Source organism: Physeter macrocephalus, unplaced genomic scaffold, assembly GCF_002837175.3.
Source record: "Physeter macrocephalus isolate SW-GA unplaced genomic scaffold, ASM283717v5 random_131, whole genome shotgun sequence".
In the NCBI taxonomy this organism is placed as follows: Eukaryota; Metazoa; Chordata; class Mammalia; order Artiodactyla; family Physeteridae; genus Physeter; species Physeter macrocephalus.
Window position 1 is genome coordinate 1 of NW_021145417.1, and position 24026 is coordinate 24026.

At 51.2% G+C, this 24026-nt stretch overlaps 2 protein-coding genes across 10 annotated transcripts; one reads left to right on the top strand and one right to left on the bottom strand.

The window, feature by feature from the left end:
* Window positions 1-160: 160 nt before the first annotated feature.
* Window positions 161-20270, top strand: LOC102990524 (ankyrin repeat and SAM domain-containing protein 3). Of its 7 annotated transcripts, none has more exons than XM_055082463.1 (13): window positions 161-238; window positions 7159-8776; window positions 12160-12318; window positions 14066-14281; window positions 14717-14826; window positions 15098-15265; window positions 17418-17542; window positions 18007-18148; window positions 18518-18690; window positions 18995-19080; window positions 19551-19634; window positions 19740-19830; window positions 19905-20270. In XM_055082463.1, the coding sequence occupies exons 2-12, from the start codon at window positions 8686-8688 to the stop codon at window positions 19817-19819; spliced, it is 1434 nt and encodes a 477-aa protein (XP_054938438.1). In that variant the 5' UTR covers window positions 161-238; window positions 7159-8685; the 3' UTR covers window positions 19820-19830; window positions 19905-20270. The 7 variants fall into 7 exon arrangements, with proteins under 7 accessions (XP_054938438.1, XP_028339934.1, XP_028339935.1 ...); XM_028484133.2 differs by having other exon boundaries at window positions 8641-8776; XM_028484134.2 differs by having other exon boundaries at window positions 8641-8776; window positions 19925-20270.
* Window positions 233-23269, bottom strand: NUDT16L1 (nudix hydrolase 16 like 1). Of its 3 annotated transcripts, XM_007126533.4 has the most exons (6): window positions 23006-23269; window positions 22665-22925; window positions 21702-21924; window positions 20606-20767; window positions 5535-6750; window positions 233-4925 (listed from the first exon to the last, which is right to left on the bottom strand). In XM_007126533.4, exons 1-3 carry the CDS (start codon window positions 23156-23158, stop codon window positions 21703-21705), a joined length of 636 nt encoding a protein of 211 aa, XP_007126595.1. In that variant the 5' UTR covers window positions 23159-23269; the 3' UTR covers window positions 233-4925; window positions 5535-6750; window positions 20606-20767; window position 21702. The 3 variants fall into 3 exon arrangements, with proteins under 3 accessions (XP_007126595.1, XP_007126594.1, XP_028339940.1); XM_007126532.4 differs by lacking the exon at window positions 233-4925 and having other exon boundaries at window positions 6507-6750; window positions 20606-20772; XM_028484139.2 differs by lacking the exons at window positions 233-4925; window positions 5535-6750; window positions 20606-20767 and having other exon boundaries at window positions 21723-21924; window positions 22594-22925.
* Window positions 23270-24026: the final 757 nt, after the last annotated feature.

The window sequence follows — 24026 nt, forward strand, 5'->3', positions numbered from 1 at the left end:
TGTTGATACTCACTTTCTCATCTGTCCACATTCAGGGAGCCCTCTAGGCTTAGGGATGGGTGACTTTGCTTCACTGAGGTTTTGTCTGCAGCAGGCAAGCTTCCGCCCCCCAGAGCTTCCTCTGCTTATCATCTGACTGCAGTCTCGATCTTGCAGGGAGCCCGTATATGGATTCACTCCTTTGATGGAAGCGGCTGCCGCTGGCCATGAAATAATTGTGCAGTATTTTCTGAATCATGTAAGTGACCCTGTTTATTAGCTTATAATTTAGTCACAGCAAGTGAGGCATCATATCACTGAGGAATAAACTGTAACAGAACTTTCTCCTACACAGAAATAACTGCTCTTCATCCATTTATTCAACACATTTTCATTGAGTATCTGTTGATGCCAAGTGCTGAGTGGTGCTTAGGCATTAGGGGTACAGTGGTGAGCAACTATAGACACCTATTCCTGTAATAATTTTAAAAATACTATTATTTGAAAAGTATGGAAAAAATTTTAAAACAGTAAATAGCACTCATCATCCCATCAGTTAAAATATTTGTATAGAATAAGGAGGCAAAGATCTTCCTTCCTTTTCCACCCACCCCCTGTTCCCCCACAAGATGCCCAGTTGGTTGTTAAAGAGACCCAGGATTTTCCTCTGCTGAGAAAGTATGTCTGTAGGTACACCTGCGAACACATGGCTTTTTGTTTTGAACAAAGTGGGATTCTACTGTGTATTTGATCTGCAGCTTCTAAAAAGTAATATGCCATAGACATCTTACCCTTGTATGGTATTCCATGCAGTATCCATGCCATAGTTAGTTCAGTCAGTTCCTTATTAGTGGAAATTTAGGTTTCTAACATTTTGCAATTATAAGCAGTGCTCCAGGGAATATCTTGGCACCCACAGCTTTAGCACGCATGCAGTTATTTCTGTATGCTGTACTTCTACAAGAGGGATTACTGGTGCTCACATTTTGAACTTAATAGGTCCTAATAAAAAGGCAGTTAGGGCTTCCCTGATGGTGCAGTGGTTAATAAGAATCTGCCTGCCAATGCAGGGGACACCGGTTTGAGCCCTGGTCTGGGAAGGTCCCACATGCCATGGAGCAACTAAGCCTATGTACTACAACTACTGAGCCTACGCTCTAGAGCCCGCGAGCCACAACTACTGAGTGCACGTGCCACAACTACTGAAACCCGCGTGTCTAGAGCCCGTGCTCCGCAACGAGAAGCCACTGTGGTGAGAAGCACGCGCACCGCAACGAAGAGTAGCCCCTGCTGTTTGCAACTAGAGAAAGCCCACATGCAGCAACGAAGACCCAAAGCAGCCAAAAATAAATAAATTAATTAATTTAAGAAAAAAAACAGGGCAGTTAAATTAAAAGACAATAAAAAGATGGGCAAAGGATCTGAAAAGATATATGTCCAAAGAAGATACACAAATGGCCAATAAGCACATGGAAAAATGCTTGACACCATTAGTCATCAGGGAAAATGGCAAATCAAAACAACCAGGAAAATAATAATATAATAAAAAAAGACAATAACAAGAGGTGGTAATGACGTGGAGAAATTGGAACCCTCATACACTGCTGTAAATGAAAAATGATGCAGCCTCTTTGGAAAACATTCTGGTAGTTCCTCAAACAGTTAAGCATAGAGTTACCAAATGACCCAGCACTTGGATATATACCACTCCTAGGTATATACCCAAGAGAACTGAAAACAGGTCCAGGCAAAATCCTGTACATAAATGTCCATGTAAGTATTGTTTGTAATAGTCACAAACGGTGAAAAGAACCCAAATGTCCATAAGCGGATAAATAAAATTGTTACATGCATACAATGGAATATTAATTGGCCATAAGAAGGCGTGAAGTACTTGCCCGTGCTACCTACAACCTGGATGGACTTTGAAAATATGCTAGGTGAGAGAAGCCAGATACAAAGGCTGAACATTGTGTGATTCCTTTTGTATGAAATGTTCAGAATAAGCATATCTGTGGAGACCAGTAGATTAGTGGTTGCCTAGGGCTGGCGGGAGGTACAGGATTTTTTTTTCAGTGTGATGAAAACATTCTGAAATTGTGGTGGTGGTTGTCCACCATTGAAGTGTAAACTGTAAGTGGATGAATTGCATGGTAGAAGAATTATTATTATTATTATTATTTTTTTTTTTTTTTGCGGTACGCGGGCCTCTCACTGTTGTGGCCTCTCCCGTTGCGGAGCACAGGCTCCGGACGCGCAGGCTCAGCGGCCATGGCTCATAGGCCTAGCCGCTCCGCGGCATGTGAGATCTTCCCAGACCGGGGCACAAACCCGTGTCCCCTGCATCGGCAGGCGGACTCTCAACCACTGCGCCACCAGGGAAGCCCAAGAATTATATCTTAATAAAGTTGTTTAAAAAGTTCAACGGGGGAAATATTTAGTAAGTTCTAACAAATTCCCATTAAAAAGGATGTCTCTCTTGTTCTTCCCACCAGTAATACATGACGATGCCCATTTTCTCACATCCTCACCAGCCCTAGATGTTACCATCGTAAAGTTTTGCCAGTTTGGTAGGAGAAAAGTGGCATCTCGTTTTGGTTTGTACTTATTAGTGAGATTGAACATTTTAAAACATATTTATTGACCATTTGTATTTCTTTTATGAATTGTCTTATTTATTTATTTATTTATGGCTGTGTTGGGTCTTAGTTGCGGCACGTGGGCTTCTCTCTATAGTTGCGCATGGGCTCCAGAGCGCACGGTCTCAGTAGTTGTGGTGTGAGGGCTCTCTAATTGCGGTGCACGGGCTCAGTGTGTGGCTCACAGGCTCAGTAGTTGCGGCATGTGAGCTTAGTTGCCCCGTGGCGTGTGGGATCTTAGTTCCCTGACCAGGGAGCGAACCTGCGTCCCCTGCATCGGCAGGTGGATTCTTAACCACAGCGCCACCAGGGAAATCCTGTTTGTATTTTTTTAAACTTGTCTATCCTGGATTATTCTATATCAGTAGATATAAAGCTCTCCTCTCTTGTATGGCAGCATAGCACTCCCTTGTAGGGATGAATCAGTTTCTCTAACAGTGGTCTGCAGATAGAATCAAGTTGTATTTGCCATCATGCACAGTGCTGTGTGGGATATCTGCACACATACTTCTCCACACACTTGTGCGACCACATCTGTACAGTTCGGTACTAAAGGTAGAAGTTTTGGATGTAGCCTAAGTACAGCCATCACGTGGATGTTGCCAAATTGCTATCCAAAGAGCAAGTTGTACCATCTTGAACAGTGTCTACAGCAGTAAGCATTATGACTCTTAAATTATGAAGTAGTTTAAACATTCAAAATAGTACAGAAGATAATATTAATACAACTAATCCACATGAATCCAGAGGTAAACACTATCCAGATGTTGGTCTGTACCTTTCCTGTCCCTGACTTTATACTCTCATCACATGCTCTGTGTCCTTAAGCAGCATGTAGACTTGTTTTATATATTTTAAAGATTTATATAAATAATATATTTACTTATATGTTATATATTTATATAATGACTGTGTCATTTAACACAGTGTGGTACATGTAGACGGGGTTCACTCATTTTATCAGCTCTGTATTTATTGAATGTATGAATACGGTATATTTTCCATTCCTTTGTCAGTGGACCCCTAAGTCATGTCCACCTTGCTATTCCTGTCAGTGCTGCAGTTAGCATTTTCTACTTGTCCTCTTGAGCACATGTGAAGGGATTTCTTTAGGAGATCAAGATGTGTTCTTCAAAGCAGAATTTTGGGTGTGTAGGCTGGGTGCATCTTCACTAGAGAGTGTACCTTGCTCTCCCCCATAGGTGTCCCAGTTTGCACACCTCTGACAGCGTTTCATAGCTTGTGTCTCCTGTCCCCTCAAAACCCTTGGTACCTGCTATCAGCTGAGTGGTCTCCTGTTGATTTTTGCCTTTCCCTGATTTCTCGTGAGGTTGAGCATCTTTTCATAAATCTATTTGCCATCTGCGCTTCCTTTTCTGAACATAATTATTCTTTGAAGGTAATTCCACTCACACGAACTAGGCCTCCTTAAGACGTAGCAAAGGGACAGGCGTTGATGCGGGGCAGGGAGCCCTGGCTGTGAAAAGCATAACTTCTGCCTCTGAGCTTACAGCCTGATTTTAAATAAGGTGGAACTGAAGACAATAAGGGACAGTTACTGTTATAATTTTTTAAAAGGAAAACATGTTAGAGAATCAGACTTTTGATCTTTATGTACTGTGCAGATTACACCCTCACTTGGTGCCTTTACTCTCCAGCTGGGTCTGAGATTGTATGTGGGCGACTCGTATGTAGGGAAAACAAATTGTATTGGATTTATTTTGGAAAATTTTCTAAATTTTAAACTTTGAAACAATTTCAGACTTAAAGAAATGTTATAAAATAGTACAGAGAATTTGCGTACCTTCACTGAATTCCCCAAATGTTAACATTTCACTTCATTTTCTTCATCAGTCTCTATATACCTATTATCTTTTTTGAAACCATTTGAAAGTAAGTTGCTGACATAATGCCCTTTTCCTCCTAAATACTTTTTTTTTTAAACAAACCATTTTCTTTTTTTTTCTTTTTCTTTATTTTTTGGCCGCATTGGGTCTTTGTTGCTGCGCACGAATTTTCTGTAGTTGTGGCAAGTGGGGCTTCTCATTGTGGTGGCATCTCTTGTTGTGGAGCATGGGCTCTAGGCGCCCAGGCTTCAGTAGTTGTGGCACGTGGGCTCAGTAGTTGTGGCTCGCATGCTCTAGAGCGCAGGCTCAGTAGTTGTGGCACACGGGCTTAGCTGCTCCACGGCATGTGGGATCTTCCCAGGACCAGGGATCTAACCCATGTCCCCTGCATGGGCAGGCGGATTCTTAACCACCTTGCCACCAGGGAAGTCCCCCTCCTAAATACTTTAGTATGTTTTTCCTAAAACAAAAATTTTCTCTTTCATTATCACATACAGTTATCAAACTCAGGAAATCAACAGTGAGCCTCCCCCAGTGCACTAATCAGGAGTGGAAGGGGCTGGTCAGTTCTGGTGGTTGCTTTTTGGCTGATGGGCCGGGTCATTCCTTTGCTAGGGAGGCCGTCTGGCTGGCCCTGTGTGGATGCTCCTCATTCCCTGCACATTTCCTCCTGCTCAGTCATGGGTGAGCCCACCCGGTCCCCTGACCTGCCCCCTTAGCCAGGCTCCACACTTGGAGGCTGGGCACCCCGTGCTCTTTGCCAGGGGAGGAAGGGGCTGCAGCCACTTCCCTCGTACCCCATGTCCCTCCTTCCAGTAGGACCATGTAGGGTGGGCTGGGCCTCTCCTAGGAGGGAGCTGAGGGTGCCATGGCCTCCACATGGGGTGTGCCCCCCGCCATCATGCTGGTTCATGGCCTCTAAGCTTTGTGATCCCACCTTCCTGTCAGTTAAAATGAACTTCCATCATGTTCTTCTCTAGTTACATATTATGTACATTATAAAATAGAAAAACAAAAAAATTTAAAGGATAAATAAATTGATGGAAATTCTAATATTTTCTTCCCTCACCTTTGGAGCCTTCTTGTTGTCAGTTGTTTTCTTCCTTATTAAGGAATAGTGTTACTACTCTTTTTTTCCTTTAGTATAATCTGAAGTTGAAGTCTTCCAGGCTTAGAAATAGATATTAGTTAAAATCCTTCAGGGACTTCCCTGGCAGTCTAGTGGTTAAGACTCCACGCTTCCAATGCAGGGGGTGCGGGTTCGATCCCTGGTCGAGGAACTAAGAAGATCCCACAAGCCCCGTGGCGCTGCCAAAAAAAAGAAAAAATCCTTCAGTAAAGATGGTATTGTTTTTCTGGTTGAAACCTTTGGGTCCTTCTATCAAACTGAAACTAGAAATTATCTTTTTTTCAGCTTTAATTGAGATATAATTGATATACATCACCGTTTAAGATGTACAGCATAATTATTTGACCTCTGTATATCATAAAATGCTTACCACGGTAAGTTTAGTTTATATCCATGATCTCATACAGATACAAATATCTATATACATATGTCTCCTTGTGATGATAACTCTTTGGATTTACTCTCTTAACAACTTTCCTATATAACACATAGCAGTGTTAACCGTGGTCATCATGTTGTACATTACATCCCTAGTTTCTGCTTAAAACTGGAAGTTTGTGCCTTTTTAAAAATTTTCATTGAGATGTAGTTGATGTACAATATTATATGTTACAGGTATACAACATATTGATTCACAATTTTTTAATGTTATACTGCATTTAGGGACTTCCCTGGCAGTCCAGTAGTTAGGACTCCATCCTTCCACTGCCGGGGGCCCCGCTTCAATCCTGGTCAGAGAACTAAGATCCCGCAAGCTGTGAGATATAGCCAAAAAAACCCAGAAAGTTATATCCATTTATAGTTATAAAATATTGGTTATATTCCCTGTTTGTACAATATATCCTTGTAGATTATTTATTTTTACATAATAGTTTGTACCTCTTAATCCCCTACCCCTATTTTGCCCCTCCCCCCAGGATGTTGTGCCTTTTGGCCACCTTCATCCAATTTTCCCCCTGCCACCCCCCTGAAATGATCTTTTAAGGCTGAAGGTTTCATTGCTGATTTCTAACCAGAGCTCTGGAAAGTTGGGGATTATAGAAAGTAAAGCTTAATTAGGCTTTTGTACAAATGCAGTTGTTTTCCTACCAGGGGGAAGTGTGATAATCACCTTCTGTACTGGGCTCAACCAAGACTGTCAGTTGATCATAGTTTTCTAAAATAGGGGAAAAAAAGTACATATGTAAATATTTACTATACAAGCGATATATACTTGCTATAAAAGAATTAGAAAGTATATTTAAGCAAACAGAAAGCAAAAATCACTCATAATCCCATCACCTAGAGGTAGCACACATTAACACATTGTTGAGTGTCCTAGTTTTTTTTTTTTTTTTTTTTTCCCCCACCGTGCAGCTTATGGGATCTTAGTTCCCCGACCAGGGATTGAACCCAGGTCCACGGCACTGAAAGCCTGAGTCTTAACCACTGGACTGTGAGGGAATTCCCAAGTATCCTAGTTTTTTATGGATAAATATTTTAAGTCAAAGTGGAATTCCATTATACAGAATGTTTTGTAATATGCTTTTTTTCTCTTAACGATGTCTTGTGCGCACCTGCCCAGGTTTCTACGTACACTTGGCCCCGTCATGTAAGTGGGTGGGTGGTGTTCCATTTTATGTGTTCTCATTTATTTCACTAATCCCCTAGTGAACTAGTTCTTTTCAGTTCTCACTATGCTAACTGCTTCAGAGAAGATCCTAAATGTTAGTGTATATCCTTCATTATTTCCTGAGGTTAAATTCCAGAAGTGGAATTTCTCGGTCGGAGGGCGTGCACACTTTTCAGGTTTAAACTACCTCTTTCTGATTTGCCCTCCAGAGCACGGGCTCGTAGTCCCACCATCAACTACGAGGCTGCATGGTTGAAGCTTTCAAAATAGAAAGCTTATTGGGCTTTTCCAGTTTCAAAAGTAAACGTGCTCATAGTAGTAAATTTAGAAAATATAGAAGATTAGGAAGATGTGAAAAATCCCCATTATCTTACTGCTTAAAAATAATACTAACAGTTTGGGCATATTTCCTTCCAGTATTACTTTCTGTATACTTTTTTGTTTTGTTGCAGTTGTAATGTATATATATAGTTCTGTATTGTGATTCTTTTAAAATCTTGGTTATAATTTTGTTATTTGTAAATATCAGCACTTATGGGAGTAACATAGCTGACTCTCCACTCCCCTGAGCATTTAAGTTGTCTCCGGGTTTTTGTTATTGCAGATATGTGGTGTGGAAGTGGAACTGTTGTGCTGAAGACGATAAGTACTTCTTAGGGCTTTGGGTAAAAGTTACCAATTCTGTTTCAGAAGGGTGGTGCTCCCAATCTGATTATGGTTTTTAAAGGCTGGCCCTCCAGTGAATCTATTGTATCCAGTTTTCTCTGTGTGAAGAGAGGTGCAGCGAGTGGGACACATGCTCCCCATTCAGTGTGTGTCTGCAGCGTCAGAGCCAGCTGGGCGCCCTCCATTCTTGTCACTAAGAAGTGCCTTCCCAGGGCTGCCCTGGTGGCGCAGTGGTTAAGAATCTGCCTGCCAATGCAGGGGAGATGGGTTCGAGCCCTGGTCTGGGAAGATCCCACATGCTGCGGAGCAACTAAGCCCATGCACCACAACTACTGAGCTGGCGCTCTAGAGCCCACGAGCAACAACTACTGAGCCCATGTGCCACAAATGCTGAAGCCTGTGCACCTAGAGCCCATGCTCCACAACAAGAGAAGCCACCTTAATGAGAGGCCTGCGCACCGCAACGAAGAGTAGCCCCCGCTCGCTGCAACTAAAAAGAAAGCCCGTGCAGCAACGATGACCCAACGTAGCGATAGATAGATAGATAGATAGATTAGATAGATGGATAGATAGAATGGATAGATAGGATGGATGGATGGATGGATGGGTGGCGGGGGGGGGATGGATTACCTTCCCCACTTTCTCGCAGGATGTGAGCTTGTCAGGAAGATGCCAGCGCCCTCCCTCTCCTCCAGGGTCTGCAGCCCCGAAGCGAGGCTGCTTTGTGGGCGAGGTTCCTAACTCTTCTTCTTTCACAAACTTTCACAGGGAGTCAAAGTGGACACAAGAGACCACAGTGGAGCCACAGCCCGGATGCTGGCCAAGCAGTATGGACACATGAAGATTGTGGGGCTGATAGATGCTCACTCACCTTCTCTGCCCAAGAGCCTCTACCGGAGCCCAGGTACCTGCGTCTGCGGCCAGGCCTCTGCTGGCGTCCCCTCCTCCCCTTTGGCTCCTGGAGCCTGGCCAGGACCCAGGCTGAGGGGAGAGGGTGTAGAATGTAGGGCGGGACTGCCAGGCTGAGGATGGGCAGGACAGGGAGGAGGAGGGCAGCTCACAGAGGGGATCGCTCTGGTTTTTGTTTCTTGACTTTGCTTGTGCTGTTTGTTGCCATGCAGATGTTTTAATTTTATGTAGTCAAATTCATCCGTTTATTGCCTCTGGGTTTTAAGTCAGAGAAAATCTTGCCCTATGCCCTGGTTGTACAACAAATTGCCCATGTTTTCCTCTAATATGTGTATGGTTTCATTTCTCCATGTAGATCTCTGATCCATTCACAATGTATTTTCATGGATGGTTTTTTCTAAACAGCTGCCCCGTTGTCCTAGTATCATGTGTTTAGAAGTCCATTTTTGACCTAGTGATCTTTACCATATATTCTGAACTTCTGTTTGCATTCAGGTCTGTTTCTGGACTGCTTGTTCTGTTCCATTGGACTCTGCACACACAGACCCACACTGTGTAAATGACAGAGGTTTTCTCTGACATGTTTTGCCACGTGGTGGGGCCGGCCCTCCTCGTAGCTTTCCTTCTCCAGTGTTTCCTGGCACTTGCTTTTCTGTGTGAACTTCAGCATCAACTTGTCTAGCTCCTTAAAAACAGCATGCTGATATTTTTGTGACTATGGCAAATGTACAAATGAACTGCTCTGTGTTGTTGAGTCGCCTTAAGACCAAGGGACGTCCTTTTGTTCAAGTGTACTTTCGTGTCTTGCAAGAGGGTTTTAAATTTTTCCTCAAATACATTTTGCATATAACTGAAGTTTATTCCTGAGGGTCTGATTTTCGTCATTGCTGTTGTAAACGCATTATCCCTCTTAATGCCGCCATCATAGCCTTGAACGGCTTGTTGTCTGTGCAGAGGAAGGCGACTGCTGTCTGTCCACAGTTCTACCGCCTGCTGCCTTATTGAGTTCTTTCATTGTCTGAATTTATTTATCTGTTCTCTAGGGTTTTCCAGGTACACTGCCATAAAACCTGCAAACAGAGACAGATTTACTACTTTTTTCCTGATTTTTGTACCTCAGATTTCTTTGCTTTCATCGCACTCACTAATCCCTCTAGTTCCCCGTTGAATGAGGTGAGGTAGTGGGCATTCACTTTGGCCCTGATCTTAGCAGAAATGCCACGTTAAGTATGATGCTGGCTTGGGACTTCCCTGGCAGTCCAGTGGTTAAGACTCCACACTTCTACTGCAGGGGGCGCGGGTTCAATCCCTGTTTGGGGAACTAAGATCCCGCGTGCTGTGTGGTGTGGCCAAAAAATAAAAAATATAAATGAAAATAAATAAAGAATAAAAAATAAATGTTTTTTTAAAAAAAGTAAGATGCTGGCTTGCAGAGTAAGGTCTGCATATATGTTGTCATGTTAAGAAAGTATTTGTCATTTCCTGTATTCTTGAATGTTTTTATAGGATAAGTGCTGAATTTTGTCAAAGGTGTTTTCAACATCTATGGAGATGATTGTGAATTTTCTCCTTAGATCTATTAACACAGTATATTATGTTAATGAATTTCTTAATAATGAACCAACTTTACATTCTTGGCATAAATCCCACTTGGTGTCTCTTTTCTTAATGTGGTTCTAGATTCTGTTTGCTAATGTTGATTAATTTTGTATGGATATTCATAAGTGATGTTGGTCTGTGATTTTCTTTTGTCTATCTTTATCAGTTATAGGTCTCAATATTATACTTCATAAAAAGAACTGGAAAGTTTCCCTTCCTTTCTGTGCTCTAGAACAATTTATGTAGCATTGGTCCCATGTGGTCTTTTTGTTTTTTGTTTTTTTGGTGGGGGTGCATTGGGCCTTAGTTGCGGCACGTGGGATCTGTCATTGCAACACACGGGCTTCTCTCTAGTTGTGGTGCATGGGCTCCAGGGCGTGTAGGCTCTGTAGTTTGCAGCATGCAAGTGCGGGCTCAGTAGTTGAGGCGCATGGGCTTAGCTGCCCCGCAGCACATGGGATCTTAGTTCCCCAACCAGGGATCGAACCCGCATCCCCTGTGTTGGAAGGCGGATTCTTTACCACTGGACCACCAGGGAAGCCCCCCAGGTGGTCTTTGAAGGATTCCCTGTGAAACCATCTGGGCCTGGTCTTTACCCACATCTCTCTTCTGTGTGGTGTGTTTCCTAGACCCACTAGTCTCTGTGCAGAGAATGGGGTGAGTGCTGAGTCTCTGCTGGAGCGGGTGCTCACCTCCTCCCGGGCATCAGGGATGCTGGCGTCTGTGGGGCTCCCTGCCACCTGGGCCATGTTGGGGTGTGGGGTTCGTGTGGTTCTGTCTATTCTGCCAACTGTACGGGATCAAGGGGCCACGTCAGGAGGTTCAGACTTGTGGAGCCACCTTTTGTTTGGTTCCCCTGCCTGAACATTTATTTTTTATGACTCCTTCAGCTTCTGCTTGGATAGACCCCAGTCTCCTCCTGGCGGCATGGATCCTGGAGTGTGAGGGAGGGGTCCACTTGGCGTCACTGGCTTGGGCTTGGAAACTGGGCCAGTGACTCTCTTGCTCTCGGGCAGTGGTTGGGCTGAGCCTTCAGTTCATGTCTGAGTGAGCCTCTCCCTTCTTGGCCTCAGGACTGCTTTGTAACAGATACCAGCACACAGTGGATACAGTGGTAATGAGGGGCTTCTCTGCATGTCTCCACCCCAGTTCACCAACTCCAAAGTGAGATCTTACCCAATGGGCGCCTTCTACAAATAAACCCCTGAATTTTGTCTTCTAGGTGTAATGAAATATGGAAAACAATGAAAAGCTATAAAATGCTGACAGCTGTGGGCACACTGAGCTCTTCAGCTCAGACGGGTTGTAAAACAGCACACAGAGCTGTTATGTGGCACTTGTTTCCTAAGAGATTGTTCAGGTTGAGAATGTAAAATGGCTTAAGAAGTTGTGACTGCTGTTGCCATATGTTTATGAAGAGATGGATCTTACTTGTCACCTCAGCTTGGAACAGAATGTATTTCTGACTGTTAACATACTTACATGTTGTAAAAAATTCTGGAAACTCAGAGAGAGGGATGAGTTGGAGCCACTCACCGTAATTTGCAATTTTACTCCGCCCCCCCGCCCCCCGCCCCCTGCCCCATGTCCCTGTGGCCTATCTGAGCAGTGGACCCGCCCATTGTGGCATTTCTTACAGGTGATATCCTGGGAACACTTTTTTTAATTTAGGAAAAGGAAAAAAGCAATTACAATGATTTTTATTTCAGTTCATTATGAGGATTAGTAAATTAGTCCATCACTGAACATACTGTCTAAATTTTGGTGTTTGACCCACAGAAAAATACGAAGATCTGAGCTCTTCAGATGAATCCTGCCCTGTCCCTCAGAGACAGAGGCCCTGTCGGAAGAAGGGCCTCAGCATCCACGAGGGGCCGCGAGCCTTGGCTAGGCTCACAGCTATTGGACTCGGAGGCAGGATGCAGCAGCCTTGCTATGGTGAGTGCCCCACGATCCCGGTGGCTTCGACACCGTAGTCTAGGATTCTGTCTGAGAGAATGAGTGACTCTCAGGCTCCTGACGTGGGGGCCACCTGGGCTGCCAGGTGGGAGCAGCAGCTCAAGGACTCAGAATCCATCACAGGGTTGGAGACGCATTAGTCAGTGGCTCGCTCTTGGATTTTGGTTCGTCCTTTGAGTTTCCTTTCTGTTGGTTAAAACTACAAATAAAACATTCTCTCCTGTAGGAGAGAGATAGCTGAGCTCAGATCCATTCCTCACGTGAGTGGGTCAGCCCAGCAGGGAGAACGTGACCGTTGAGTCCCCTTCCTGTCTCTGCCGCATCCCCTGGGGAGGACTCCGCCCTCGCACTCTTTTCTCAGGGTGTGGAGTTGAGAACTGCCCACCAGACACCTGGTGGGCCAGAACCCTAAACCCTGAGTTTCCAGATGGCCTGAGTTTTTGTCAGACCGTCAGCTCCTGAGTGTTGAGTGCAGTGCTCTTGGGGAGCACAGGCGCTGAGTTCTTGGGGCGAGTTGGGCTTGACGCTGTCTCTCGTGCTGGCCTGAGTGACCAGACTCCGGTGGGGGTCTCGCTATCAGTGGCCAGGCCGCTGGTCTAGCGAGCAGCCCTCAGAACCCCCTCCCAGCCAGGAGACCATGTGAGGACTTGATTCCCTTCTCAGACCCTTGGAAGGGGTCCTGGCACTGGTTGGTAACCAGGCCTGCCTCCTCCCAGCGTCCGGGGGGCTAACTGGCGAGCTGGTGCTGCGGGCGAGGACACGGGCGTCCGGTCTGGCAGCTGGGAGCTCGGGGCTCTGGGATGAGTGGCAGAGTCTGTTCCTTTGGAGGAGCCCAGGCCACCTGTCCCGCCTGAGCTGTGGCCGGGGCATGGGAAGGAGTGTTCACTAGCCTCTCAGCTCTGGCCTTTCAGGAGATTCTGTTTTTCTTCTTACACTGTGTGAAAGTGTAATTTTCTTTAAGTGCATATATGCTCTTTGCCAAAAGTTAAAAAACATTTTTGAATGATAAATAGCATGTGCTGATGTAAAAAATCTCTAACTTCAGAAAGGTATAAAGAAGAAAATAAGTTACCTGTGGTCCCACCAGCCAGGCTCTTTCATTGCAAATACACGTACTTTCTGTGGGGCAGAGGCAGGGGCAAAGGCGGAATTAAACACTCTGGTTTGTGTTCTGCCTCTTCTCCTTGTTTTCTCGCAGGCAGACATTCAGAGGTTATATAATTCATTGTCGCTGCCGTTAATGTTTAGCCAGGGCCTCTTAACCTTCCTGTTCAGCTGGATCTTCTTGATTGGGGTTGACTGGCCCCTGTGCTGGAAAGTCGCAGGGGCCATGCAGGCCGGTGTGTGTACGAGAGTAGATGTTTCCAGCTGCGGGAACACCTTGTAGTATAGTTTTCCTTTGGCTCAGGAATTTGTAAATACAGCTTACCGTCTCCTACTTTGTCCTCTTGGCAAAGCAACAGCATGGCGTGATAGAGAGGCCACCACTGCCAGGCCTGGCTCCACGTGCACCCGCTGCTGGGCACAAGCTGGTCACTAACCCCTTGGAGCCTGTTTCCTCACCTGCAGACGGCACGGCTCTGTCCAGGTTACTGTGGCGAGTAGAGAATGCTGTCCTGGGGCTCCCCTCGCCGAGATCCCTCTGAGGAGGTGGTTGCGTGTGGAAGGAAGAACTCGTCCTTCCTTATGCATGCGTGTGGATTTACGTGCCCCATTCTGTCCACAGAGCAGGTGCCTCCACAGGGCTATGTCACCTTCAACAGCAGCGATGAGAACCCCCTGGAAGAGGGGGGCCTCTGCTACAGGGACGTCACCTCCCCCATCAATGAGCGGGATGTGGAGAGCAGCAGCAGCAGCAGCCGGGGTACGCACGCCCCCCCGCCACCAGTCCAGCTGGGCCGTGGCCCTGTGACGGGTCCATCCGGCAGAGGAAAGGGTGAAGGTTAGAGAAGGTTCTGGCTGTTGTGAGGAGAGTCATAATCTGGCATGGGGACAGGTGAGGAGACTTCTCACCCAGGGTCTCTCTGAGCAGGATCTGGGAGTCAGTCCAGACAGACAGGCTTAGCCTCTTGACTGGTAAGTCCTTAGGAAATGTCTTCGTATGTTATGTGCATCGTCCATTCCACAGCTGTTTACCGAGTGTCCTGTGTGCCAAGCACTGGCTAGATGCTTGCATTTATCGGTGAACAGAGCAGACAAACCCTGCCGAGCCTAGAGAGGAAGGGCCTGGCCTGGCAGTCGGCGTGAAGCAGAAGCAAACAGTGAACGATTGGAGGGGCCGGGGAGCGCTGTGGCTGAAGCCGCTCGGGGACAGGGCTCTGGGGAGTCGCCATGGGCGAGGCCTGTGGTCAGGCGTCCTCGTCTTCGCCATTGTCAGAAGAGCACGCCTTCTGTGCCCACCTCGGGGCCGCGCGGAGCAGCAGCAGCAGTGAGGGCCTGGCCCGGGCCCCGGAACTCAGCAGCGAGGCCTCCCTGGAGAGCAACGAGGTGACCCTCCCCGCCCCCCCCCGCCCCCGGCGTCGTGGGGGCTGCCTAGCAGTTCACTTGAGGTGAGCGTGTCCATGCAGTGCCACGGGGGCTGCCATGGGAGGCCTCTGGCAGGCGGGGGAGTTTCGGGAGGTTTCAGACCTTCCCCACCGTGAGGGGAGTGTGCAGATGAAGCCGCATACACTGGCGGTGGGGCAGGGAGCAGAGCTTGGATGCAGCACGTCAGCTGCCGGCCCCCGCAGTTGCTTTAAACACACACCTCTCACCACAGGATTCGGATCATGCGCGGAAAAGCTCGGTTCGCAGACAAACTAAAAGCTACGTGAAGACCAAGAATCGTTACAGCAGCAGCGACAGCCAGTGGCCTCCTGGCACCGGGACTTCCTGTGCCCCAAGATTGATACCCCAGACTGACAGGTCCCCCTACTCAGGACCCCAGGTAAGACCGTGGGGCTTCTTGTGATTTGTGAGGCATTTATTTGTACTTCCCATGGGGCCGGCACTGTTGAGAGAACAGAGTGGGGTGGTTTTCTCCATATGACCTAGAAAGCTACTCGTGCTGAGAGGATTCCTAATGGTGAGAGGAGCCAGTTGCCGGGCTTCTGTTCATCCCTTTCCATGGAGGGATCGGTCTCTCCCCCTGGTTTCCATGCTCAGCTCAGCCTCCCTGAGCCTGGGGAGGAGAAACACAGGACCAGCATCACAGAGCTGCTTTCAGGTGACAGTGACAAGCTGCATGGGAAGCAGAGGCAAAGTGGCACTCAGTTGGGACTTAATGAGAACTTAATTGCTGCCTTTCTCATCATGGGTGCTCTGACTGAGCAGTTTGTCCAGGATTACAGGTGCAACAGCAGCGCCACTGCCTAGTGTGTTCTCCCACCCTCTGTGGGCATAAGTGGTACAAAGGTGGAAGAGAGGTCAGTATTTGCCATTTATTAAAGTCACAGCTCTGCGCTTCACTAAAAGCCTGTGATTTTGCTGGTTTCTCCTCGCAGCCCCTCTGGGGAGCTCTCTCCAGCACCTGTGTTCCCAGGCTCGGTGAGCAGCTGACCTCTCGATACCTTAATAAACACATGCCAATTGGAGCCTTTAAATCAGCTTCTTTAAATATGTTCCAAGATTTGGTGTATGTGCTTGGCAGAGGAGCCGGTGGGGCGAAGCTACCTGCTTCTGGGTCGAGGTTTCCTACGTAGCAGAGCAGCTCCGTCACTGCCATCTCCTGAAAGTCAGGCCTTGACACAGGGTTTGTAACACAGAAACAAAAAAAAAAAAAGAATAAAATATGTTCCAAGAGCTAAAGGAAACCATGTCTAAATACGGAATATCAATTAAGTGACAGAAATAAAAATGAACCAAATAGAAATTCTGGAACTGAAAGTACAATAACTGAGATGAAAATTTCACTAGAGGGGCTCAACAGCAGGTTTGAGCACACAGAAGAAAGAACCAGAAGACTTAACATAGATCACTTGAGGTTATCCAATCCGATAAAGAAGAATGAGGAAAAATGAACAGAAACCTGTGAGACACCAGCAAGTGTTAACAGCGTGCACGTAATGGTGCTCCTGGAGAGGAGGGAGGGAAAAATAGAAAAATGTTTTAAAATAGCCAAATCTTATCAGGGGAAATGAAAAGACTGCCGTCCACCGCACAGTCCGTGGGGCCAGGGCAGAAAAAATCCTGGAGAAACGTCTAAAGGTGCGAGAATGCAAGTTAAGAAAAAATAATCTCTCAGATACTGGAAATTTTGGTTTGGGGATCCAAGAACACATCGATCTGGGGATCAAACACCAGGCGTTGGTACCTACAGCCTGGACCTCTACGTGGTGCTGGGGAGGCCAGGTTTTAGCATCGCAGACAAGAAGTGCAGGGCAGGCTGCATCGTGGCCAAACACAGAATTAGCAAAGAGGAGGCCTTGCACTGGTCTCAAGGGATCATGCTTTCTGGCAAATAAATTCCCATTTCTATCCAAAAGGCCAAAGAAAAAAAAAGTTTTCAGTGAAAAAAAAAAAAAAGCCAAATCTCAGATTTGATCAACAAACGAATCTGCACATCCTAGAAGCTGAATGAGCTCTAGCTCTAAGTTGGTTAAATTCAGAGCCACACCTGGACACATCACAGAGTGTCACTAAACAAAGAATCTTGGAGCAGGAGACAAGTGATTCAGCACGTACAAGGGGATCTCCACACGATTAACAGCGTATTTCTCATCAGAAACCACAGGGACCAGACATGGGACGATATGTTAACCAACAGTGCGATGTCTGGCAAAGACTGTCCCCCAGAGTGAAGGAAAAATGGAGAGTCCCGGGTCAGCAGAGACCGAGAGGAGCTGCTGCCGCAGACCTGCCACAGGGTGTGCTTCCTGCTGCAGTGAAGACACTCGTCCAGAGACGCCCTGCCTGCCTTGCCCGAGGACACACAGGGGGCAGCCCAGGCTCTCTGCCGAACTTGGGAGTCAGCAGAGCTCAGGACAGGCCAGGTGCTCAGCAGGAGAAAGGCAGCTCTTTGTGCAGCACGGGCCTTTTCCTGCCCCGACGTCTTCGTGGCTTGCCTGTCCTCTGACCTGCCCTGGCTCCTCACCCTCTAGGACCTCGCCACGCTGCTGGAGCAGATCGGCTGTCTCAAATACCTGCAGGTGTTTGAGGAGCAGGATGTGGACCTCCGCATCTTTCTGACCCTCACTGAGAGCGACCTGAAGGAAATCGGCATCACGTGAGTCCCAGGGCCTCTGTGAACACAATGCCCAGGAACCAGCTGAGGTGCAGCTCCCAGCATTGGGTGGAGAGCCTCCCTGTCCAGTGGCCGGCTTTCTCCATGCTGTCAGCTGTCCACTCCTGCAGCTGCTCCCAGCTCAGGTGCAGGCATCCTGGGTCCCGAGGCCCCGAGCTGGCCCAGTGAACACTGCTGTGCTCAGGGCACCCTGATGTTTTCCACTGTTCACCTTTGAGAGCATCCCTAGCAGCCCCAGCTCCCTGTCCAGTGAAAGCAGCAGCCAGGCAGGGTGGGAAGGTCACGACTCCTTACGACGCTTTCTGTCTTCTGTCCCAGGATCCTGGAGGCTACTCTCCCCCTTCAAAGCTGGGATCTTTCTAGCAGACAGTCTTGGTAGAAGGACGGCCCACGGAGCTTCCACGTAGAGCAGGTGCTGATCCGTGTCCTCTCACTCCCTGCTGTAGGTTGTTTGGGCCCAAGAGAAAGATGACCTCTGCCATCGCCCGCTGGCACAGCAGCGCCCGCCCCCCCAGTGATGCCTTGGAGCTGGCCTATGCTGACCGGCTTGAAGCCGAGATGCAGGAGCTCGCCATCCAGCTGCACAAAGTAAGTAGAGAGCTGGGGCAGGGGATGTGCAGAGAAGGACACAGCGTGGAGACAGATGCCCAGAATCAGCGGAGAGCAGCAGCCAGGGCGGGTGACAGGACAGCGAGGCCAGGAACCATCATGGCTCGGATGCAGTGGGGCGCACAGGTGGACACAGGGGAGAAAGGGTGTCAGCAGCGCACACCGCAGGGCTTGCAGGAAGGGGCCCAGGCTGGGGGGGCTCCAAGGTGGAGACACGTCCCCCCCAGGCCAGAAGAGGAGGAGGCAGTCTGACGGCGGAGATGGAACCTGGTGGGGGGGAACCACGCCCGAGTGTTCATTCCCCACCCCCGAACCGGCCTGCTGCACCTGCTGCCTCTCCCGCTGCAGCGCTGTGAGGAGGTGGAGGCCATGCGGGGCCTGGTGTCACAGGAGCAGGAGCTGCGGGCCGTGGTGGAGAGCTGCCTCCTGGAACAGGATGGTGCCCGCAAGGACGTCCATGCACAGTTGCGGGAGACCTGGGCCCTGGCCCGGGACGCTGCGCTTGTCCTGGACCAGCTGCGGTAAGTGGGTGCTTGAGCTGCCCCCCGGCCAGGGCCAAGTCACTGTTTCCTCCAGGTTCTTCCAAGAATGGGTCGTGTTCAGGGCCTCCTGGAGTCACTGCCACCCCAATTTCATCTGGCTGTCCCTCCTTGCAGGGCACACCAGGCAGCATTGGGGCCCCATGTGGGTCTTTCTCTGCCCGGGCCGCACAGGCGCAGGCTGGCAGGGCACACAGGGCAGAGCCCCGCCTCACACTCAGGGAGAAGGGTGTCTGCGCTCGCCTGGCCTCTCCCCTCACCAGCGATTGGTTCTCATGTCCGGCAGAGCCTGTCAAGCTGAGCTGTCCGCCCGAGTGCAGCAGGATGAATCCCCGCTCGAGGCCATGCTGGGCCCAGGCCTCCCCACAGCTGGTAAGGAGAGCAGTGTCCTGGACCCAGAACAGGTAGACAGAGGGCAGGGACGCCTCCCCAGGCTGGGTTTTAACACTTGTCTCAGTGTGGTTATCACACTGACACCACCCCACCCCAGATCCTCTTACGTGCCCAAGCCCATGTCCTCACTGTCCCTCCAGGTGGCCTTTGGGTCATGGCTGCCTCCACTGTCCAAGACCTCAAGTGACTTCTGCAGCCCCTGGCTGGGCCCCCCCGGGGCATGGCCCAGCAGTAGGCAGGGGCCCTCACACACCTTCCTGGGGCTGAGCCCTGACCGGCCATCAGTGCTTTGCTCCACAAGTGGGAGGAGAACACTCTGATGTAATGAGAGGGACGTATGGCACCTAAGGTGGGGCGGGGAGGGGCGTCCCCTGGTTGCAGTGGCTCAGGACGAAGAGGCAGGGCCTGTGGGCACAGACCCCAGGCCTACTCAGCTCTCTGCCCTACAGACTCCAAAGGCTGGCAGGCCGCCTTGCAGGCCCTGAGCCTCCCTCAGCTGTCGGGAGCCCTGGAGGATCGAGTCCGGGAGATGGGTGAGTCCAGGGGGCCGGACAGCCCACCAGCCCTCAAGGTCATCCATTCCTGTGCCCTCGAGCCCTCCAGACTGCGGAGCAGTAACTGTCTGCCCCTGTTCTCAGGGCGAGTGCTGTGCTTAGTGACCCAGAGCCTGGAGAAGCTGCAAGTGCTGAACGGGAAGGAGAACTGGCGGGAGCCTTAGCCAGGGGAACGGTGAGTGTCTGTCCGTCCAGGACCTCGGCCCCGAGAGCAGGGCAGCTGTGCAGCCGAGTGAGCGCCTCCCTCAGTCTTCCCTTTCCTTTCTCAGAATCTGACGTGGGGTGACTGATCCACCCTGAAGCTGTGTGCCCGGAGGACAGGAGGCCAGCGAGCGGGCAGCTGCAGTGGCCAGGGCCAGAGGATCGGGCCCCAGGAGCAGCTGGTAGACAGGACGGGGCTATGGCCGGTGCGAGGGCAAGGCCCGCACTGAGGCAAGACGAGGGTCTCTTGTCCAGGCCCGGGAGTGGGGCCCAGAGCAGGCAGGGCCTTGGGGAGAGCGTGTCCCCACACACCACAGGTGCCACACTGAGTTTCGCCCAGACAGGTGAGGCCTGGGGCGGGGCGCCTGGGCAGCATATGTCATTTGCTGGAAAATAAAGTTTAAGATTGGCTGGTGAGGGGTTCAGTTCTGGTCCCACGGCCTGAGGTACTGGCTGATAAACCACAGCAAGAGAAAAGCTGTGCCAGGGCCCTCGCCCAGGGCAGGACCGACTGGCTGATCCCTGCTGCCCCATCCCTCTGTTGCCTGTAGCTAGGGCCACCTTTGCATCAGAACCCCCATGATTCTACAAAGCTACCTGGAGAGCGAAGCAGGCCCCAGAAATAAGAGAGGAGCAAGTACAGGTGTTTTATTTACAGAGCAGAGTGTCCCTGCCCACATGTGCCAGCCACTTTGTCGAGGCTCTAAGATGGGACACCCAGGTTGGGCTGGGAGCATTGCTTTCCTTACCAGGCTGGCGCTGTGGAAACTGAGCTTCGCTGAGGAGTCTTTCCAGACATAGGGCCATAGGAGACCGCCAGGGGTGACCCTCCTGTCCTGTGGTGGCTCTGCTGTTGTCATTGTGCACGCTTGGCCAGTGCTGCCACACTGTTTCCTGAAGGTGCTTGCAGACTGTGCTGGGAACAGAGAGAGGGAAGCTCTCAAAAGAAGAAGCAGTGGGCTCAGCCCAGGCACCACCAGAGCCACCAGGATCAGGGAGGGGCCTCATACTGTCAGTCTCAGTGAAGAAACCACCAGACCAGGCCCATGGCCCAGAGAGTCCACAGCTGGCAGTGCCACAGTCAACACGGGGAGGTGGCTGGCACCCCCACGTGGGAGGGGAAGCCTGCATCAGCTCCACCTGAATGGTACCCAGAGCCCCGCTCTTAGGCCTGGCCCCTGCCCTCAGGTCCCTGGGTGGCAGGGAAGGGGACACCCTCCTGCGTCCACCCCTAGGCCTGTAGCCAGGACCGAAGAACACACAGAAGAGCGGAGGCATGACTTTACTGTCCTTTCTCCAGCAGCTCCCTGAACACCTGGGCCCCACGGCCCTGACTGTCCGCAGGGACAGGGACCAAGACAGGGGGTAAAGCTGCTTTGAAAACTCACCACAAATAAAGCTAACAACCAAAATTCACAACATAACCTCCTATCCTGGGCTGGCGTTTCTCCAGACCCTGGGGCTGGCTCGGGGCAGGACGCAGGATGGAGTCAGCCCAAAGTTGGCCTCCACAAGAACAAAACTGCCACGAGAACAAAGCAACTTCTCCAGGGTTCAAGTGCATGCGCACCTACCCACTGAGGCCATGAGGCAACACCTGGGGCTCCACCAGCCCTCAACGCGCGCAGAGAGCTCGTTTTTAGAGTGGGTGCACCCAGGCCACCACCCAGTAACTGCTCTGGGCAGTGGAGATGACGAGGTGCCCACTCCCCCACACAGTCGGAATGGGTCAAGCACAGAACATGCTAGAAGACATACTCCCACACTGAGGCTGGACGGCCCAGCCTCAGCCCACGGGTACAGAGAGCCAGGGGGAGGGTGACAGACACAAGGCACAGGAGCAACCTCAGGAGGAAGATGGGAGCAGCTTCTCTAGGGCCTTCTTCTGCTTTTCCGTGGCTGCAGCCAACGCTTCAGCCAGCTTCTCCTCGGGCATCATGTTGAGCACCTTGAGGGCAAAGAGGAGCTGGTACTTGGCTGTGCTGATGAAAGCGTTGCTCAGGAAATTGGGAAAGCCACCGACTCGGTCTTTCTGGGTGTACAGTGGGACACGCACGAGCCCCAGCACCTGCATGGAGAGGAGACCAGGATTGGGACCAGGCCCCCACACGGATGGCATGGCCTTGGCAGGAGGGGCTTGTGAGCTGCTAGGCCACAGGAAGGACAGCCAGGTTGCCAAGGACATAATGGGAGACCTGGGTAGGGTTGGGTGAGGTAGAAGCCAGCCAGCTCCCTTGGTGCGGTGCAGCCCCTCTCTTCCCCAAGCAAGTTTCAAGGCCATCCCCATGCACGTCCCACTCTGAAGTCCCAGCCCTCATCCACTGGCAGGAAGCCCCGCAGTCCACACCCCCATGCTCCCTCTTTCACCTGGTGAATCCCAAACACCCCAAGTGCCACTCCCAGTCTTCCAGACTATAAAACCCAGAAGTAGAGCCTTCATCCCCCACACCATGAGATTCCAGCCCGTGAACCCTGACCTACAAGATCCTCTTTTTACTCTGCAGTTTCACACCTCCCGAGGCAGGCACCGCCCCTTCCCATCCTCCCACCGATCCCACTCCCCATTCCCAGGATTGGCAATGGCAGGCAGCAAGGCAGATGGAACACAGCCCCGAGGGAGCCCCAGCCCCGGCCCCCCTCCCACCCTACCCGACCCCTGGTCCCTCTCCCCACCCCGAAGCTGGAGACAGCGACACCCTCCCAAACTGTCCAGGGGACCCTCAGGGGGACGTGTTACCCATCGGTGCCTTCCGCGGGGCCAGAGCCAAACCCCGGGGTGGGGGGCGGGGCCCGGACAGCGGCCCCCACCTCCAGGCCGTGATCCCGCGAGTGCACCGCGCTGATCTCCACAGCATGCAGCTGCTCCAGCGTCAGCTGCCGCGCGTACAGGTGCGCCACGACGCGGTGCGGGCCCTCGGTCAGGTGAGAGCTCAAGTAGTCGGCCTCCGTGAGGCGCAGGCAGCCCAGGCCCAGGCCCAGCACCCGATTCAGTCCGTCCTCCAGCGACCAGAAGCGCCGGTCCACGAAGCCCCCGGGGAAGCCCAGTAGCCCGTCAAAGCGCATCTGCATCTGCAAGGGAGCGCCGGGTCACGGGCGCAGGTCCGAGTGGCGTCCCGTACCCGCCCGCCCGCGTCCTCCCGCGTCCTCACCAGCACCGAGAAGCGCATGGGGATGCGGCCGAAGAGTTGCCCGGGGTTTGCGGCGTACAGCATAGCGTGGCACGAGTGGCTCCAGCCCGGCCCCAGACGCATCGCCTCCACCCGGCTGATCTGCTTCAGCTCCGGAACCGCCGCCGCCGACATCTTGGCACTACCCACGGCGACCCGGGCACCGCCCTTACGTGCATGCGCGGGCCCGCCCCCGCCGCGCCCGAGCAATCCTCGGACAGCCGCGCCCCTGGGCCCCGCCCCTCCACCAATCGCTGACGCGCACCAGGGCAGAGCCCGTCACGGCTCTCCGACACGCCGTTGCGGGGCGGAAGGGGCGGGCACAAAGGGAATGGCTGCGGGCGCCCCAGCCGTCACCCAATAGCCGCGCACCCCGAGCGGGCCCCGCCCACGGTCCTCGAAAACTACAGAGCCCAGGATGCAACGCGACAGCCGAGCTCGCAGGAGTGGAGCGTGGACTCCGGGTCCTCGGGCGCGCGGCGATGGCGGGGTGGGGGCGGTGCTTGCGAAGTCAGGGCTCAGACTGCCCGCCCCGAAGAGGGCAGGAGAAGCCCCAACGATCTCTTTGCCCTCGGCCCTACCCCAGCGCCTGCCTGGGAGCGCCGCCCCAGGCCTGGCCGGCTCCAGCTTCTGGGCGCGAGGGCGCCTCCTGCCTCCCCCAAGGGGCTCAGCTGAGCCCTGGGATCAGAGGGCACAACCCTCCCCTGTACGCACGCCAGCCCCATCGTTCTGCTGCCGGCTAAGCACTGGAATCCAAGGTCACTGCTGGTCTGCCTGACTAGAAGAGCAGGAAAGCAGGGTCTGGCAAAGCTCCAACTGCCCTCACAGTTCGCGTCCTCGCCCAGCATGGTGCATGGTGAGGAGTCCTGGGGCTCCCTAAGCCCAGCCTGCTGGGGCAGAGTGATTTAAATCCCGGGGCAGGGAGCTTCCCAGCCCAGCGCACCAAGTACCCTGCCTGTCAGACACCATACGCCAGGTACTGTTGGAGGAAATAAGGTGTCCC

What these genes read in the sequence shown, in the direction of transcription:
- LOC102990524 (XM_028484138.2), top strand. Translation starts at nt 185, where the DNA reads ATGGAAGCGGCTGCCGCTGGCCATGAAATAATTGTGCAGTATTTTCTG. An exon ending in CAGCAGCAGCAGCAGCCGGG is followed by an intron (nt 14,204 to 14,716) that starts GTACGCACGCCC and finishes CGCCATTGTCAG; the next exon opens with AAGAGCACGCCTTCTGTGCC. An exon ending in CTTGTCCTGGACCAGCTGCG is followed by an intron (nt 18,691 to 18,994) that starts GTAAGTGGGTGC and finishes CATGTCCGGCAG; the next exon opens with AGCCTGTCAAGCTGAGCTGT.
- NUDT16L1 (XM_007126533.4), bottom strand. Translation starts at nt 23,158, where the DNA reads ATGTCGGCGGCGGCGGTTCCGGAGCTGAAGCAGATCAGCCGGGTGGAG. An exon ending in CCATGCGCTTCTCGGTGCTG is followed by an intron (nt 22,926 to 23,005) that starts GTGAGGACGCGG and finishes GCTCCCTTGCAG; the next exon opens with ATGCAGATGCGCTTTGACGG. An exon ending in CGCGGGATCACGGCCTGGAG is followed by an intron (nt 21,925 to 22,664) that starts GTGGGGGCCGCT and finishes CTCTCCATGCAG; the next exon opens with GTGCTGGGGCTCGTGCGTGT.